This window comes from Culex pipiens, chromosome 3 (genome assembly GCF_016801865.2).
Source record: "Culex pipiens pallens isolate TS chromosome 3, TS_CPP_V2, whole genome shotgun sequence".
NCBI classification, from domain to species: domain Eukaryota; kingdom Metazoa; phylum Arthropoda; class Insecta; order Diptera; family Culicidae; genus Culex; species Culex pipiens.
The window spans coordinates 105968724-105986541 of record NC_068939.1 but is presented as its reverse complement, the minus strand read 5'-3'; the positions used below and the strand labels follow the sequence as shown (position 1 = coordinate 105986541).

The 17818-nt window shown below is 39.9% G+C and overlaps 1 protein-coding gene across 2 annotated transcripts in view; it reads left to right on the top strand.

Moving 5' to 3' along the window:
• The window catches only part of LOC120421927 (hemicentin-2), a 180077-nt gene that overhangs the window by 81453 nt on the left and 80806 nt on the right, over positions 1-17818 (top strand). For both annotated transcript variants that reach the window (XM_039585239.2, XM_039585230.2), the window contains exons 5-9: positions 12515-12709; positions 12784-13044; positions 13128-13248; positions 16781-17112; positions 17235-17408. In XM_039585239.2, the coding sequence (XP_039441173.1) occupies positions 12515-12709; positions 12784-13044; positions 13128-13248; positions 16781-17112; positions 17235-17408 (1083 nt within the window). The remainder of the gene's footprint in view (positions 1-12514; positions 12710-12783; positions 13045-13127; positions 13249-16780; positions 17113-17234; positions 17409-17818) is intronic.

The following is a 17818-nucleotide window of genomic DNA, read 5'->3' as shown; positions in this document are numbered from 1 at the left end:
CTTATAATAATTACATTTGGTTTACATTATAAGTGGTCAGCTGTGGCTCTTCAGCTTATGTTTGCTTTTCGTGATTTAATCACTGTTCATTTTTATAACTTTAAAGTACATATATGATTTATCATTTTTGTAACCCTAGGTACAATGAGGATTTTTTTTTAAGAAAACATAACCTTACCTAAAACTAACTTAAACTTACCACAAACTAAACCAATCCTTGAATCAAAAGGTATTCAGATATAGCACATTTTTCCCTGAATTTCAAACATTTTTTCTTGAATCTTCTGATCCAACAGATTTTAAAGGTGCGCAGCAACCAAGGAAGTTGTTGTCTTTTAATTCCAAAATAGTAAAATTTACGGAACCAATCCTGCAACAATCTGATTGTAAAAGCAATCAAACTTTGTTGTCAATTGTTTTGTAAATAGTACTTTAGGGGATGAATCAAAAATGATATCGATAGTGCCCAACCTTTTGGCCCTTCCGGCCAGATCTGGTTTCCCAGAAGCAATAACGGGCTAGATATCCTGATATCAATTCACTTAAAAAACATTCAAATTTCATTGGTCGTTGCAAGTTTTTTAAGTTTAATTCCTCAATACAATCATAAATATATAAAATATTGAGGCATGATAAAATTTATTGAAATTTGGATTCTTATCATCTGTACAAAAAAAAGACTTCTTGCGTTGTTGTGCATCTTTATTCTAATATTTTACAAAATATTTTTGAATAATTTCAAACACACACACACACACACACCCGTGAACCGTGGGGACAGGTGAGGGTCCCTGCGGAGCTTAGCTGCCAGCTACCGGGTGGGTTGCAGTAGGCGGATAGCTGTCGGCGATTGCATACATTCATTGCATCGCCCCCGGACCAGCAGCGGGAGGATGTCTAGGACGTGGCGGAATTGAACAAGGGCACTGTTTAATTTCTTCGAAAAAAACCACATGGGTCCGTAAACACCTCTGTCAAGCGATCGAACGCCGCTATAAGTGTTTTAGCCCAAAACCTCACCAAACCCCGAATCCAAGATGTGACGCGACCCGTGTCGAGGGATGCATGGCTGGGGGGGTTCAACAAATTCCCAGTCGATAACGGAGCCTGTGGGGCACAGGGGCGAACCCCACACGTAATTTGCCCTTACTGCGTCACGGCAGGGCACTGGCGCAGCGGACCGTATTTCCCTAGCGACTCGTGGGATTCAAAATGAAGACAAGTGAAACAAACCAACAAAAGGGTCCCGATGCGCCCCAAGCATCGGAAAACACGGAGGTAGAAGAGGACGCAAACGTCGAAATGGCAGGAGGCGAGTCAAACGGCGGCGACACAGCAGGCGGAGTGGCGAGCGCGTTCCGTGGAAGCGGGAAGGTGTTGAGATCCCCAGTGTTGAACCAGGCGGCTGCTTCGAGTCAGCAGATAGGAGTAATTGGAGAGGAGACTCCCAAGTCATCCTTGTTGAACTTCGCCGGCAGTACCCCTCAGGACGGAGTCATGCTTGGAAGGACCGCGTTACAGGAGGTCAGGAGGAGGGTCAACGAACTCTTTGATTTCATCAAGGACAAAAACAACGTCCACACCAGAATCAAGCAGATGGTGAATGGAGTCAAGGCAGCCATGAATGCCGCAGAGCGCGAAAACAACTCCCTGGTGGTGACACGGAATTCACTGAAGCTCAGAGCTGAAAGAGCCGAAGAAACGCTGAATGCAAAACTGGAGGAGGAAGCGCTATGGGAGAAAGAACCGAAAACGCCGCCCGGCCCAAGCTCTAAAAGGGACAGGGAAACGCCTGGAGAGGAGGAGGACGCAAAGAAGCAGAAGCAGGGGAATGGAGACAGTCCGGACCCAGCGAAGGAGCCAGAATCAACCTCAGGGAAGGAGAAGGAATGGGAGAAGGTCAAGAAAAAGAAGCGGAAGAAAAAAGGGAAGCAGAACGAGGACACCCAAAAACCCAAGTTTCGCAGGGAGCGTAACAAAGGCGAGGCTTTGGTGGTCGAGGTGAAGGAAGGTGTTTCGTACGCAGACCTCCTCCGGAAAGTACGAACCGATCCGGAACTCAAGGAGCTTGGCGAGAACGTGGTTAAAACCAGGCGCACCCAAACCGGAGCGATGCTTTTTGAGCTGAAGAAGGATCCCGCGGTCAAGAGCTCAGCTTTTAAGTCCCTCGTCGAGAAAGCCGTAGGCTACGAGTCGAAGGTAAGAGCGCTATCGCCGGAGACAACGATCGAGTGCAGGAACCTGGACGAGATCACGACGGAGGAAGAGCTAAAAGATGCGCTGATCGTTCTTCTGGATGACCGTACGACACCGATGGCAATCCGGTTGAGGAAAGCCTACGGCGGCACGCAAATTGCCTTCGGCGTCTAAGCTGCTGGAAACCGGCAAGGTCAAAGTAGGGTGGTCGGTGTGCCCACTGAGGCCTGTTCCTCGAGTGACCCAGCAGATGACGAGGTGTTTCCGCTGTATGGGTTTCGGCCACCAGGCGAGAAATTGCGACGGTCCCGATCGAACCAACAGTTGCAGAAGGTGTGGTAGAGAAGGCCACGTGGCAAGAGACTGCAAAAATCAGCCGAAGTGCGTGCTCTGTAAAGAAGGCGACGGCAATAGCCATGCGACGGGTGGCTTTAATTGCCCGGTGTACAAGAAGCTGGCCTCGGGCAAAAAGTAATGGAGGTGTCCCAGGTGAACCTCAATCACTGCGACACTGCACAGCAACTGCTGTGGCAGTCGACCGCGGAGACGGGGTGTGACGTGGCAATTATTGCAGAACCGTACCGAGTTCCACACGACAACGGAAACTGGGCCGCGGATACAGCAAGAATGGCGGCGATACACGTGATGGGGCGGTACCCCATACAGGAAGTGGTCTCGAGGGCGTTTGAAGGATTCGTGATCGCCAAAGTAAACGGGACCTTCTTCTGTAGCTGCTATGCTCCCCCAAGATGGACCTTGGAGCAGTTTCGGCAGATGCTGGATAGTCTGACCGATGAACTGATCGGACGAAGCCCGATCGTTATCGGAGGTGACTTCAACGCGTGGGCGGTCGAGTGGGGTAGCAGATGCACCAATGCTAGGGGGCATAGCCTAATGGAAGCTCTGGCAAAGCTAGACGTTAGGCTGGCGAATCGCGGAACCAGCAGTACCTTCCGCAAAGACGGTCGTGAGTCCATCATCGACGTTACGTTCTGTAGCCCGCGACTGGCGGCCGACATGAACTGGAGGGTGAGTGAGGACTATACCCATAGCGATCACTAAGCGATCCGGTACAGCATCGGGAGACGAGCCCCTGTACCAGATAGGAGCAGCCGGTCCTACGGAAGGAAATGGAAGCTGCAGTACTTCGACGAGGGTCTCTTCGTGGAAGCGCTCCATTGGTGTGATGGTCCCCAAGACTTGAGTGCCGACGTGCTAACAGCACAACTGGTGACAGCATGCGACACAACCATGCCGCGGAGACTGGAGCCAAGGAACTGTCGTCGTCCAGCCTACTGGTGGAATGAAGAACTCGGTACCCTTCGGGCAAGTTGCCTCAGCGCCAGAAGACGAGTCCAGAGAGCAAGATCCGAAGCAACTAGAGAGGAGTGCAGAGAGGAGTACCGGTCTGCAAAGGCCGCGCTCAAGAAAGCGATCAAATGCAGCAAGACAAACTGCTTCAAGGAGTTATGCCAAGACGCTGATGCAAACCCTTAGGGGAGCGCATATCGTGTCGCGATGGCAAAGATCAGAGGCCCATCGATGGTGGCTGAAACGTGTCCCGACAAGCTGAAGGTCATTGTGGAAGGGCTCTTCCCAAGACATGACCCAACGACATGGCCTCCTACACCGTACAACGACGAAGGGGGTAGCAACGCCGAAGGTCATCTGATCACCAACGAAGAACTTGTGGCAGTAGCGAAGAGATTGAAGGTGAAGAAAGCTCCCGGCCCGGATGGAATCCCGAATTTCGCCCTGAAATCGGCGGTTCTAGCATTCCCGGACAGGTTTCGAACAGTCCTGCAGACATGCCTGGACGAAGGACACTTCCCCGACCCGTGGAAGGTTCAAAAGCTCGTGTTGCTGCCGAAGCCAGGCAAACCACCGGGGGACCCATCATCGTATAGGCCTATATGTTTGCTGGACACCCTCGGAAAGCTTCTGGAACGGATCATCCTTAACCGGCTGACCAAGTACACGGAGAGCGAGCATGGCTTAGCAGCGAGGCAGTTCGGCTTCCGTAAAGGGAGATCCACGGTGGACGCCATCCGGAAAGTGGTCGAGAAAGCCGACGAAGCGCGGAGGAAAAAACGCAGGGGGAACCGTTGCTGCGCAATAGTCACGATTGACGTCAAGAACGCGTTCAACAGTGTGAGCTGGGCGGCCATAGCAGCAGCGCTGCACAAAATGGAGGTGCCTGACTATTTGTGCATGATCTTAAAGAGCTACTTCGAGAACCGCGTGCTGGTCTACGACACTGCCGATGGACAAAAAACCGTTGTTGTTACCGCGGGAGTTCCGCAGGGATCCATTCTGGGTTCAGCACTGTGGAACGGAATGTATGACGGAGTGTTGACACTGGGACTACCCAACGGCGTAGAGATTGTTGGCTTGCAGACGACATAGTGCTGACGGTAACCGGCGAAAATGTCGAGGAGGTCGAAGTGCTGGCTATGGAGGCAATCGCAATGATCGAGAACTGGATGCTCGAGGTGAAGCTGCGGATCGCTCACCACAAGACGGAGATGGTGCTGGTTAGTAACCACAAGAAGGTGCAGCAGGCCCAGATACACGTTGGAGAACACGTCGTGCACTCGAAGAGAGCGCTCAAGTACCTCGGGGTGATGGTGGATGACCGGCTGAACTTCAACAGCCACGTCGATTACGCCTGCGAGAAGGCGGCTAAGACGATCATGGCACTGTCGAGGATGATGCCGAACAACGCTGGACCCAGAAGCAGTAGGCGCCGCCTCTTGGCAAGTGTCGCGACGTCCATACTTAGGTACGGCGGACCGGTATGGTGGACGGCGCTGGGGACGAAGCGAAATCGAGCGCTGCTCGACAGAACGCAGAGACTGATGGCCATGCGGGTTGCAAGCGCGTACATGACCATTTCGTCGGAAGCAGTTGGCGTCATAGCCGGAATGATCCCCATCGGCATCACACTGGAGGAGGACACCGTGCGCTACACCCGGAGAGGCACGAGAGGTATCCGGGAAGCTGCGAAAGCCGAATCGCTGGCAAGGTGGCAACGTGAGTGGGACACCGCGGAGAAAGGCAGATGGACGCATCGGCTTATCCCGTCCGTATCCACGTGGGTTAGCAGAAGGCATGGAGAGGTCACCTTCCACCTCACACAGTTCCTGTCGGGCCATGGCTGCTTCAGGAAGTACCTGCACAGGTTTGGACATGCAGAGTCCCCTCTCTGTCCGGACTGCGTCGATTGCGAGGAAACATCGGAGCACGTGGTGTTCGCCTGCCCTCGCTTCGAGGCAGCGCGAAGCGAAATGCTGGCCATTATCGGAGCGGACACCAGCCCGGATAATGTGGTGCGAAGAATGTGCAGCGACATCGCCAAGTGGAATGCGGTCGTCGGAGCGGTGACGCAGATCACTTCGGCTCTCCAGCGGAAATGGAGAGACGATCAGAGGAGGAACGACTAGGAGCCTAGTCGAAAACCCACGAGTGTGGCTGTGAAGGAGAACACGTTATGATGGTCGGCTCTACCAAATCGGTACACGTCTCGATGGTCACAGGAGTCGAGAACCCACGAGTGTGGCTGTGAAGGAGAGCACGTTATGACGGTTGGCTCTACCAAATCGGTACACGTCTCGATGGTCCAAGGAGAGGGCTGCATATGACTAGCCGATCAAAAGCAACGCGATTCTTGGGCGCGGTTAAACCCTCGCATGGACTCATATGTATGTAGAACAGGAAATGGTTCTAGCACCCGGCATGGATCCTGTAAGTAGACTAGTGCAGAAAATGCAACGCCTCCCCCCGAAGTTATACCGAAAGGTGGTCCCGGGGGGACAAGGGCACGGCGTTCAAGGGCTGGTTTAGTGGGTCGGGAAAACTCTTTTTTGTTTTCCCAACCCCACACTACCTGAGAAATGAATTCTCAGGTGTCTGGTAGCAGATTCCGACCTTGTAAAAAAAAAACACACACACACACACACACACACACACACACACACACACACACACACACACACACACACACACACACACTCAATTCAGAAATATTGAATAGTTTTCAATTCGTTGTTCTTCGATTTTCTTTAAACTAATGAAGTTAATGAACATGTTTTGCTCCCTGATTTCTTGACTCATTTTGAGACATGTTTTCATTATTTTAAATTTTTATGCAACTTTATTTTCAGTATAATTAATTTGCATTTAAAGTTTTTTTTAAACTAATGTTTATCATTGAAAAGTTGTCCTGAAAAATATATATTTTTTTGCTTTCTCAGTTATGAAAAAACATTATTAAGTTCCACAAAAAAGAAAAAAAACTTTTCGTAGTAAACATGAAGAAGCAAACACAGTGGAAATTATACGAAATTTTAATTTAGAGTCTTTTTCTACATTTTTAGACAAAAAATCATATTTTTTCATGTTTCTCCAATTTTTATGACATGGATAATTTCGTTTTCTTGTGCCATTGTCAGTTTAATAATTGCTTCAAAACATATCAATAAAGAAATGATAAAAATTAGATTCAAACAGGGCCGTAGCCAGGATTTTTGTTCGGGGGGGGCTTGGGTGCAAAAATTCAAGGAGTATAAAAATCAGCAAATCATTTATACCGTCACTTGGTTTGTGGTATAATTATTGAGATGAATTGTAAAATTTTAATGTAATGTATGCAAAAAAGTTTTCGAAGATTTTCATATTAAGTTATCAATGTATTTATTGAAGAAACTCGTTCGTCATTTTTTTCTTTATTTTAACAGCTAGTTTGTATTAAAGGAGTAGAGAAAGTGTTTTTTTAACATTTTCTTGAATTGTTTAATTGTAATCCAATTTCGTGATAAACGTCGCTAAATTTAAAATATACTTAACTTGAATCAAATTTTTGAAAGCATAATTTTTTTTCAAAAGAAATATCGATTTATCTAACCATAAGTATTATGTTTTCTGTATTTTATACTGAGATAAATTTTAAACCGTCTGGATTTACATTTTCAGCTGTGTGATAATTGTGATGGTTTATCTAACATTTTTCATTTTTTCTAGCACAACATAAAACTCATAACTGGAATATTTGTTTTTCTTAAAACTTTATAAACTAACTTAAACAATGTTTTATTTTAATTGTTCTAAGCTATTGAAGCCATTTTATATTTTGCGAAGCTCCTGGTGCTCTCGAAAATAAATAATTTTAATGAAATACAAAAAATATAATCGTTGAAATTTCAGCTTCTGAAGTGTCTCCATGGCAACAAAAAAAAATTACGTCGAATCTCAAGTTTACATCACCTGAGTTTACATGTGATTCATTTTTTCCGTGTCGAGTAAATTCACATTTTTTTTCTGTGTAGGCCTATAATAAATATATATTTGAAGAAAAAAAATCAGTGCCTGTGTTTAATTTTAATGTGTTAAAAAATTTAGATAAAATGTATTAAATTAATTTTTAACCCCAAAATATTCACTGGAAAAGTTGTTAATAATGCATATGTAACCATTTTTAAATGCATATGTAACCGTTAAAATTTTCCTCGATTGCATCAAACATCAAAACGAATCATGTTTAACTTTAATATTCCGACTAAACGCCATTTTCAAATTCATTACTCATTGTATTCTGAAAATTGGTCTAGAATTTGAGCAAAAATAAAATTTTAAAACATGACAAAAAAATTTAATCAGATCTCAATTCTAAAGATAATTTTTTAATAAAATTTTAATCTATATACATGTTTAATAATTTAGGATTGTAACCATTTATTAAAATCGATGTTTGTTCAAGCAATATCTTGACTCTAGGAACAAAATCCTGCACATTTTATGGTTTAGAAATTTTATATTTACGAAACGTTGCTAAATTAAAAATAAAGAAAACTTTATGTAAGAATTCATAAATTGATTAGTTTTATCCTGTAAATCTAATCTTAGTCTGCACTTGAATTCAAACATATCAATATTCGAAGCATAAAAAAATAAGATTATTAAAACATAATTTATTGAAATGATTTAAAATTATTTTTTGAATATCTTTATTTAAAAATGATAAATTTTTTTTTTCATAATTTAAGGATTTTTTTAGCTGTAATTATTTTATATTTTTTATGTATTTGATTTTTTTCATTTTTGGAATTTCTGATTTTTTTGAAATTATCATGTGTAATTATTATCTTAAATTTTTGTTTTAAAAGTAAAGAATACTTTATGTAAGAATTCTTAAATCAATTACATTTTTCCTGTAAATCAAATCTTAGTCTGAATTTTGCTACAAGAACTATATTTTACTTTCAAACGAAAATTTTAAAAAATGTCCTGTAGTACGGAGACTCTTAAAACTCCATACAAAAAAATCTCAAGGAACGGTCAAGAAAAGGTTTACGAAAAGACTTCTCTTAAGCGGTACGCAGCTGAAAAGGAACAGAAACAAAAAGCGTCGTTTGATATTTCTTCGGGAGCAATATGTGTTTATGAGATTTTGATTTGTTTATTTGGATGCGACTGAAAATAACGTTTGAAAATAATGTATTCGCTTAAATAATATTGAAGAATTGCCTCATGAAGCTGACTATCAAAACGCTGAATCTAAAAATGCTGAAATAAGGGAAAAGCCATTACAAAAATTACTTAATTTTCTGGTAAATATAAATTAATTTAGGAATACTAGAATTCAAACATAAAAATATTTAAAGCATCCAAAAATTAAGATTGAAAAAACATAATTTATTGGATTTTGAATAACTTAATTTTAAAATGATATTTTTTTTAGTTTAGGATTTCTTAAGTATCAATTATTTTATTAATTTTTCAGTTATAGATTTTTTAATTTTTGGAATTTCAGATTTTTTGATATTATTCTGTTGAATTGCTATCTTAAATTTTTTATGTTTTTAATATTTTTATTTTTGATTTCTGGCATTTCTTTGTCTTATACCAAAAAAATTTAAATCAAAAATTATGAAAATTTTGAAATTTGAAAGTGAAAATTTTTTAAATCTTCAATTAGCCGTTGCGAATATTATTCTGAAGTTTATGTCACTAAACTCTGACCAAAGTTGAGAGGGTTACAAATCAAAACTACAAGCTATGGTTTTCTTCTTTAAAAGTGTTCAAAACACACTTTAAATCAGTACAGTTGTTTTGCATCATTAGTTTTCAAAATATCTAGCTGATGGCGAAATGCTTTTTTCGTGAGAAAAAACTTTCCGCGGTTCCGCGACATGTTACAAAAATTCAAAATATTTTTAAACGAGCCCAAACATGTCGTATATGATTGTCAAAGCAGGAAAAACATTTCAAATTTGTTTTCCGGACCGACCTGGTTGCTGGTCCTAAAAAGACTTAATCGAAATAAGTTAATTCCATTAAAATTGTGAAGCTATTTTTTTTTTAAATAATGTATTTGTTCTCTGTTTTTTGGTCCATTTTGAAAAGGTGGCAACATAAACTTTGGAAAATATTTACAATTGATATTCAAAAATAAGAAATTATAAAAAAAATAATAAAGAAATTTTAAAATTTTCAAAATGCAAATTCTAATCTGTAAAATCCAAAAAATAGAAATTAAATAGTTTAAAAATGAATTATTGATCAGAAATTATATAATTTGAAAGTGATGTTTAATTAATTTAATTTCAGAGTTTTTGAATCCAAGCTTAATTTTTTTTAACGTTTTGAATATTTTTATCATTTTATTTCTTCCTTTAAAAATCGCAAGCTCATGCACAAAGTGAAAATTAGTTGATAATAAGTATTCACTTAGTTGATCTTCCGATTTTTGATATATTAAATAAAAATTGGAGATTGGCCACGGTGGAAACTAAAAAATGTGACCAAAAGAAAGCATTTTGGACGAGTGGTTTCGGAAAAAAGGTTTACGAAAAAGTAATAAAAAAATACACAAGGATATTTCTCAAGCATTTTTCTCTAAGGTCTTAGATATGTAACTAACCATATTCTTAAAACCAAAACGATAAAATTAGAATTGTATTTCTGATAATAGTCAAAATTCACTCAAATGTTTTTCATATTAAATGCTTTCGTTTTTGAAAACAAAATCTAAATATTTTTGAGAAATTATGATAAATTTTGAAAAATGTAGAGAAAAAACATGTATTAACAGTTTAAAGGTTTTAATGCAAATAAAGGAGGGCTATTAATTTTACAATCCAAATTCGACTAGCCGAAGCCTCGATTATCCAAAGTTTCGATTATCCGAAGTTCGAAGGACTTCGGATAACCAAATCAGGAACAAATGAAATCGGCATGTTTTATTTGCTTGTTTTTAACATCAAATTCGGCATCTGTTTTTTAATGGTCCAATACACCAAGTTTTTGCATTTTGGGTGTTTTTTAATACCCCTGACGGTTTCAAAAGCACCCAAAAAGCAAAATCTGGAAATTTGGTTTATTAGACCTTTAAAAAAACACCAGAAATATTTCTTGACCTCCATTTTGACCGCCACATTGAATCCAAAAATTCTAAATTATTTTATGGTTCTTCAGGGGTCATACTTAAGTTCTACAATCAAAAATAAGACAACAAGATCTAAGGATTTTTGCTGTCCCTATTCAGACTGTAGTCCCGATTCGCCCCAGATGACGGTAATTATTTCTATGTAGCCCCTTAGAGCAGTCCGCTAGGAAATTGCTATTTTCGAAGGTTAATAACTTTTTAGCAAAAAACCCAAAAAGATAAGGTGTCTTCGGGAAAGTTTTTTCCAAATTTAAAGAAGATATTAGTTCTGAAAATTGATAAGAACTGGATAGTTATTGCGCCTTCCATTGGTCAAAAACTGAAACAGTTGCTTTTCTCCATACAATTTGACGATTTTGCCCAAACTTGGTGGTCAGTGGTCAGAAAAAGCTCAAATTTTGGAACTTAGGCTAGTGATGCGTAAATCTTTGATTTCAGGGGATAGCCCCAAGTAAGCCCAGATTTGGACCATCCTAACCAATGTAATGCTAAAACTACAAGATAAATGAGATGTTACTGAATGGAACAATGTTCAAATCTGCAGCTCAATTTTTTAATATCCAAATTTTGGATCCATAATCTACAAAAACTGAGCCCGGCAATGGACAGGCAAATTACTTAGTTTGATCAATCAATTCTTGATTCTCTATCTTACAAATTATTTCTGGGAAGAGAACACACAATCATTGATTTAAGATTTTTTTAAGGTAGTTCAATTTTAAAAAAAATTGGAAAAAATTTCGGGGGGGGCTGCAGCCCGGAAGCCCCCCCCCTGGCTACGGGCCTGTCAAACAAAATGATCAAATCCAAACATTACGATTAATTGGTAACATTTTGTTGCAAAAGCATAAAATAATCAACCATTAATATAACAACAATTGTAATAAATATGAAAATTTGATCAATAGCTTTATTTTTTAAATTTAGACACTCAATTTATTTATTGAATATTTCATAGACAGCCGGGCCGGTCAAAGAACTATTTTGAAAAGCTGTTGCGGGCCGGATGAAATGGCTTCACGGGCCGGACGTTGGGCAGGCCTGTACTAAAATGTCTGTAACTAAAACCTTGGTGCAAAAGCTCTGCTTGATGTGTACCATTAAATATTTTGTTGGTGCCTTTCACACATTATTTTTCATAACTTTTCGAGAATATTCGGCTATCTAGTCGCACCAATGTCCATGTTTTTCCATTTTCATAATTTTCATAAAATACCTGTATGTAAAGCATGAGGTAAAAAATGACTAAATAGCTTATTTTTGGCTTATTGTTATTTGAAGACAAAAAAATGTAAATTAATTTGCAATGCGACATTTAATTTGGTCCAAAAATACAAAATTGAGGAAAGATTAAGTTACACAACATTGAAAAGTCTCCGACAAGAACACATCTCTTCAGTACTTTAAAACTTGCTAATCGATATTCCAATAGATTTCCTCCTTCTTTCCGATTTGTATTTTACCTCGGGAGGGTAACGGAAGATGCTGTAGCTAATTAACAAATTCAATTTTACGGAAACTTTTAATTCACCGATTCAGATTCACAACTCGTCCTTCCCATCAGTTTCCGTTGTATTGAGGGAGAAGTTTATCGAAGAGCTAAGCTTTTTATCCAGCGTTTTGTAAGTCGTTAAAGAAGAAACGTGGGAGGGGGCGTTTCCACCACAACGACTGAAATGAATGCCAGTGAAGCGGAGATACCGATTGTCTTCAGTTAATTATAAATTTTCAGCTTCACGAACTTGATAAGGTACTCGTAAGTGGGGGTATTTACGGCATTTTGAACTAAATGGTTTCTGGCTTTAATTAACTTTATTGAAGATTCATTCGAGCAACATCCAACCATTAACATTGTTTTCTGTTTCTATCTTGCAGGTGACCAAGAAATCACCCCGCTGCACCCGCAGACAAACTCGACTGAGCCGGATAACCCTAGGACCTGGTCAGCGGCAACAGTGGTGCAGATTCCTGCCAACAAGGACCGACATGGTGCTATTCTGAAGTGTCTGTCCATCCACGAGTCCTATTCCGCACGATCGGTAGCAGTTGAAGCACGATTAGATGTTAAATGTAAGTTTACTTTTTTGTCCTTGTAATATCTATCTCTTGTAAAACAATTTGCTTCGATTTCATTCTTCCTGAAGATGCACCCACGATAAGAATGCTGGGAGCTCCCCAGATCGACCTGGAGGAGGGTAAGGATTCCCTCATCCTACGATGCACCGCTGATGCCAACCCTACCGCCAGTATCGTGTGGCGTCGGGCGGGTCGCTCGGAAATAGCTAGTTTACAAGAATCACTCCAGCTGAGGCCTGTGGGCAGACGCGATGCCGGTCTGTACACGTGTCAGGCCCAGAACTCCGTTGGAACCTCGGATACGTTATCCGTTCAGTTAGATGTTAAATGTGAGTAAAATGGCGCATTCATCCAGCTAACCAACACAATTAATTACGTTGGTTGACTCTAATGGCTGATTATGAAATTTCAGTTGCTCCTAAGATACTGTCTGCCGGGCCGGATCGATTAACCACGGCGCCGCTGTTCAGTCCTGCTGCCTTCGAGTGTGTGGCGGAAGGAAACCCACAGCCCACGTACAAGTGGGTACAGAGGTAATTTATTTCACTGAGGGAAAACTTAGTCGTAAGATACTACACAGGAAATTTTAAAATTTATTGTTAAGTAACTTTAAAAACTACAAGTAGAGGGTGACGATTCTCGAGATTTTCAATTTCCCGGGAATCGAGAGTTTTTTTTAACTATGCCAATAGTGCCAATCATTTATAAAGAAAAGTAATAAATGTGTTTCTTTTCAATGAATTTAGATACAATTAATTTATACTTATTCAATAAAACGTTAATTAGTAGCCTCGTTATTTTCGGGAACTGTCTACCTTTTGAATCTGCAAATACAAGATCGCTTCTTGAATTTTTTTGGACTCATAATTGTAGTTTAAAATGTTTACGAATCTTAATTCGTACTAAGTGATTTTTCAAAAGTTGCACAAACTTGTTTATAGATTTTTGTGATGTAAAAATAGTTAATATATAATTTTCCAGTATCGGGATTTTTGCAATATGATAAATAACGACTCAAAACAACAATTTAAAATTGTTTTTTTTTCTTTTTAATGTCAACTGTAAATATTAATTGACGAAATAGTTATTAGGAAAATCCGAATGTTCAAATGTGGCGGATCTTAACTTTATAAAGATTGTCAGAGTTTTTTTTAATTAAAAATGAGCTTGATGCGAAACACAAAACAACTTATTGACATCGAAATAGAAAAAAAAACCGTACCATTACCAAAAAAAACTAGATTAAGAGGATTGCTAGATATCTGGAGGATGGAGGATATCTGGAGTTTTTTTTTGAAAAGGTCCAATAAACCATTTTTTTCAGTTTTTGCTTTTTGGGTGTTTTGAAACCGCCTTGAGTCAGGGGTATTAAAAAACACCCAAAATGCTATATCTGAAAATTTGGTTTATTGGACCTTTCAGAAAAAAACTCCAGATATGTAAATTATACTTATCTTGAAAAGGCTTTTCCTCTTTGAAATAATAATTAGAAACAATAACTGCTAAGTATGCTTAAGTTAAAATTTAAACTTTCTGAATAGGAAGAATAGAGATACATTGGTTTATTCAAACTTGAACACCGAATATTAAATTTAGCACCCAATGACAAAAACAATTTCGAATTAGTTGATTAGCTGATTGGTTTATATAATTTTGCTTCGATATTCATACGCATAAAATTTCCCGGGAGTCTCGACCAAATTTCCCGGGAATCGAGAGGTCCAAAAATGGTCGATTTCCCGGGAATATAAGTATTCTTTTGTGCAACACTGCTATCTTGGTGAGCTGATGATCACGTTCATTCGGACACGATCAATGAGTGGACTAAAGAAATGCACTCATCAACCGACAGACTGATAAATAGAATGGAAAAAATCTTCCTCGAGGAATAATCATGAAAATACAGCTTGTGAAAGTGATAGTTAAATGTTTGAAAAGGAAATTTAATTTATTGACGACTCAAACAAAAACGCTTGTTTTGAATGTTTATGTTTCTAGCTGGATTGCTTTTGTTTACACACCACGAAAAAATCGTGTAAAATTCTGTCTTTTTGATGCACATAACTGGAGCGTCAAATAAGACAGAAAATTACATCAAATTTTAAAATTACACGATCCGACCGTCAGGATTTGTTAGATGTAAAATTACAGCAGACGCAATTTTGTAGGCTGTATTTCTTATTGGATTTTGGGGATGGTTCTTGTTGGAATAAAAAACGACGCATTCATGAAACATTTTTAATTGCTCATCAAATATCTTACACATTATCACTTATCACAACGGTTTATTTTATTAATTTTTCACTCGTGTTTTCTTTTTCTGCTCCCAAAAACTACGGATTTCATTCGACTTCCTTCAACGTCGGATGAACTGACCATCTTCCGCCAGGCCATCAACGCAATGTGGGCCGCCGCACTGGAGGTTCTGGGCCTTGACCTTTAAATGGTTCCGTACTGAGGAATCTGGTCCAGTTCGCTCCGTATTTGTCAATCAAACTCCGCTCCTAATCCGAGTCACTTCCAGCGGGATTTTGCCAACTACGGATGGCACGTAGACTTGCCGGGAAACCTTTTCCGGAATCCAGATACATTTTGACCGCTGAAGCTTGGACCGGATAGTGGTTGCAGTGCTGGTAACCGTTCCTAAGCCAACACAGCTTTATTCGGAACATGTACCATGCCGGAATCCACCAAGATTTTTTCACCATACTAAAATGAAAAGAAACAACATAAACTGTGTTGATTTTTCTTTAGATTCATTGGCAAACAGATGACACTTACGTTTACAGAAGTTTTTGTCGTATTTTCCTTACATTTTAGTTGATTTGAGACCTGCTGCTAAACGATTAAAAGTTAAGAAAAACTGCCACGGCACCAATTTGCACAGCTAAACATGGCTGACGTTTCTGATTTGCTTCTACACTGTCAAACGAATCCACGCGAAGTTCGGTTAAATGTAACACAAAATTACATCAATAACACGCTCCAGCTATGTGCATTATAAATGACCGAAAATTGAGTTACAAATAACTGAATTTTACGTAGTCATTAATGTGAAGCTACGTTTCAACATATACACGATAATTTTGGTAAGCTACGTCGAAACAATCATAATTTTACATCTCTTTTCTCATTACATGACTTCAATTTGCGTTAAATTCATGATTACGTTTGATGTAAAATTCATGATTTTTTGGTGTGTATTGCTCATGACAATTTTTAAACCTCTGATCAAATATGCGTTGATCTATCAGCTTTGTTCGACTCCCTTTTCTATATTGATAAAATGTTTAATTGAATTCAATTTACATAAATAATCCTAACTTTCATGATTTATGATTGGAATATTCCGAATTGCAATGAATTTTTTACATCTTCAAATTATCTCATGTAGGACGTTGATTTCACATTTTTCTAGATTTTGATACGAATCACACCACTCGAAATTGACCTTTTCTGATCAAGCACAAATTTGGTGGGACTATTGATACTTTCAAAACATTTTGGAAAATTTTGCTGAACTTTTCATGTTTCAATAGTAGTAACAGCTCCTCTTAATTTAATCATAATTCGAAAAAGTCAATTGCAAATTTGTAGTTGGCGCGAAATGACCCATATGTTCTACAAATAAAACAAATTTTAATACAAAGAATCACCCTAACCCCGCAGGCTGTCCGTGTGACTTTTTATTGCGCATACGTCCATTTAGCTGATCCCGGTGGAAGCCCTCTGAGAGTACGGGTGTCCCTTTTTGTGCCACCGGCTGAATTAATTACAGCCCCCTTTTGGCCTATGCTCGCGCCCCTTGGTTGCAACTTGAATAAAAAGAGCCACCACCCAGATAATTATTTATTTAGGAGAACGGGTGCAGCATATTTTTAATTAAAATTCATTAACGCTTTTCAAGACGCCCGAGGCCGAGGGTTGACCTGTTTCTGTGAACCTCTCCCATTAATTTGTGACAGGTTTTTCATTAAGTTTGTACTTGTTGTGTAGTGTTTCCAGCTACAACGTGTGTTTTTATGTTTTTTTTCTATCTTTGCGCTCGTTTTTTTTCTGTCACAGAATCTCAACACAGGGAAAACCATTCCTCGACCGAGGACGAGAATCAAGACTGGTAATAGATAACGTAACATACGACTATCAGGGCGAGTACGAGTGTCGTGCGACGAACTACATCAACGGCCAGGAAAGAACGGCCACGTCCGACCCCATCGCACTACAGGTGGTGGGCGCACCGCAGGTTCTGCGAACGTCATCATCGGCCACCGGCCATTCCGTATCGGTTCGGAAGGGCGATTCGGCCACACTTTCGCTGATTGTGTGCGCCGACCCTCGACCACGGCATGTCGCCTGGGAATGGGGCTCGTTGCGACTGGAAGCAGGTTCCGGCATAGGTAAATGTTCCCTCATTGACCACTCCTCTCTCTCCGCACTTCATCTCTCAAAGCATCCGAAGCTTTCTAATCACAATTCCGTATAATTGAAATCCCGTTCGCGCTCTCTCTCTCACTTGAAGGTCGCTACAGAGTGGACGACGTAACGCAAGACTCCCGGGAGGACTGCTACCTGGTGACGTTGCACATCGACGATGCTGATTTGCAGGACCAGCGGCCGTACTATCTGGTGGTCGAGAACGAACGTGGCACCGACCGGCACGCAGTGAATCTGCGCGTGGAGGGAATGTTTTCCGGTAAGTGCAGTTTTGGATCATTCATCATCCCGAAGCGTGGGAAAATGATGCAATCATAGAGCGACTTAAAGATAAAAAAAACAAGTTACTGTATCCACCTGCAAAGGTTGCTGCTGCCTTCCTGAATTTTTTTTTTTTTTTGAATTAAATATACTTTATTGAATCTTTCTTATAATAATTACATTTGGTTTACATAATAAGTGGTCAGCTGTGGCTCTTCAGCTTTAGTTTGCTTTTCGTGATTTAAACACTGTTCATTTTCTTAACTTTAAAAGTATATGATTTATCATTTTTGTAACATTAGGTACAATGAGGAAAAAAAAATTTAAGAAAACATAACCTAGCCTAAAACTAACTTAATCTTACCATAAACTAAACCAATCCTTGAATCAAGGGGTATTCAGATATAG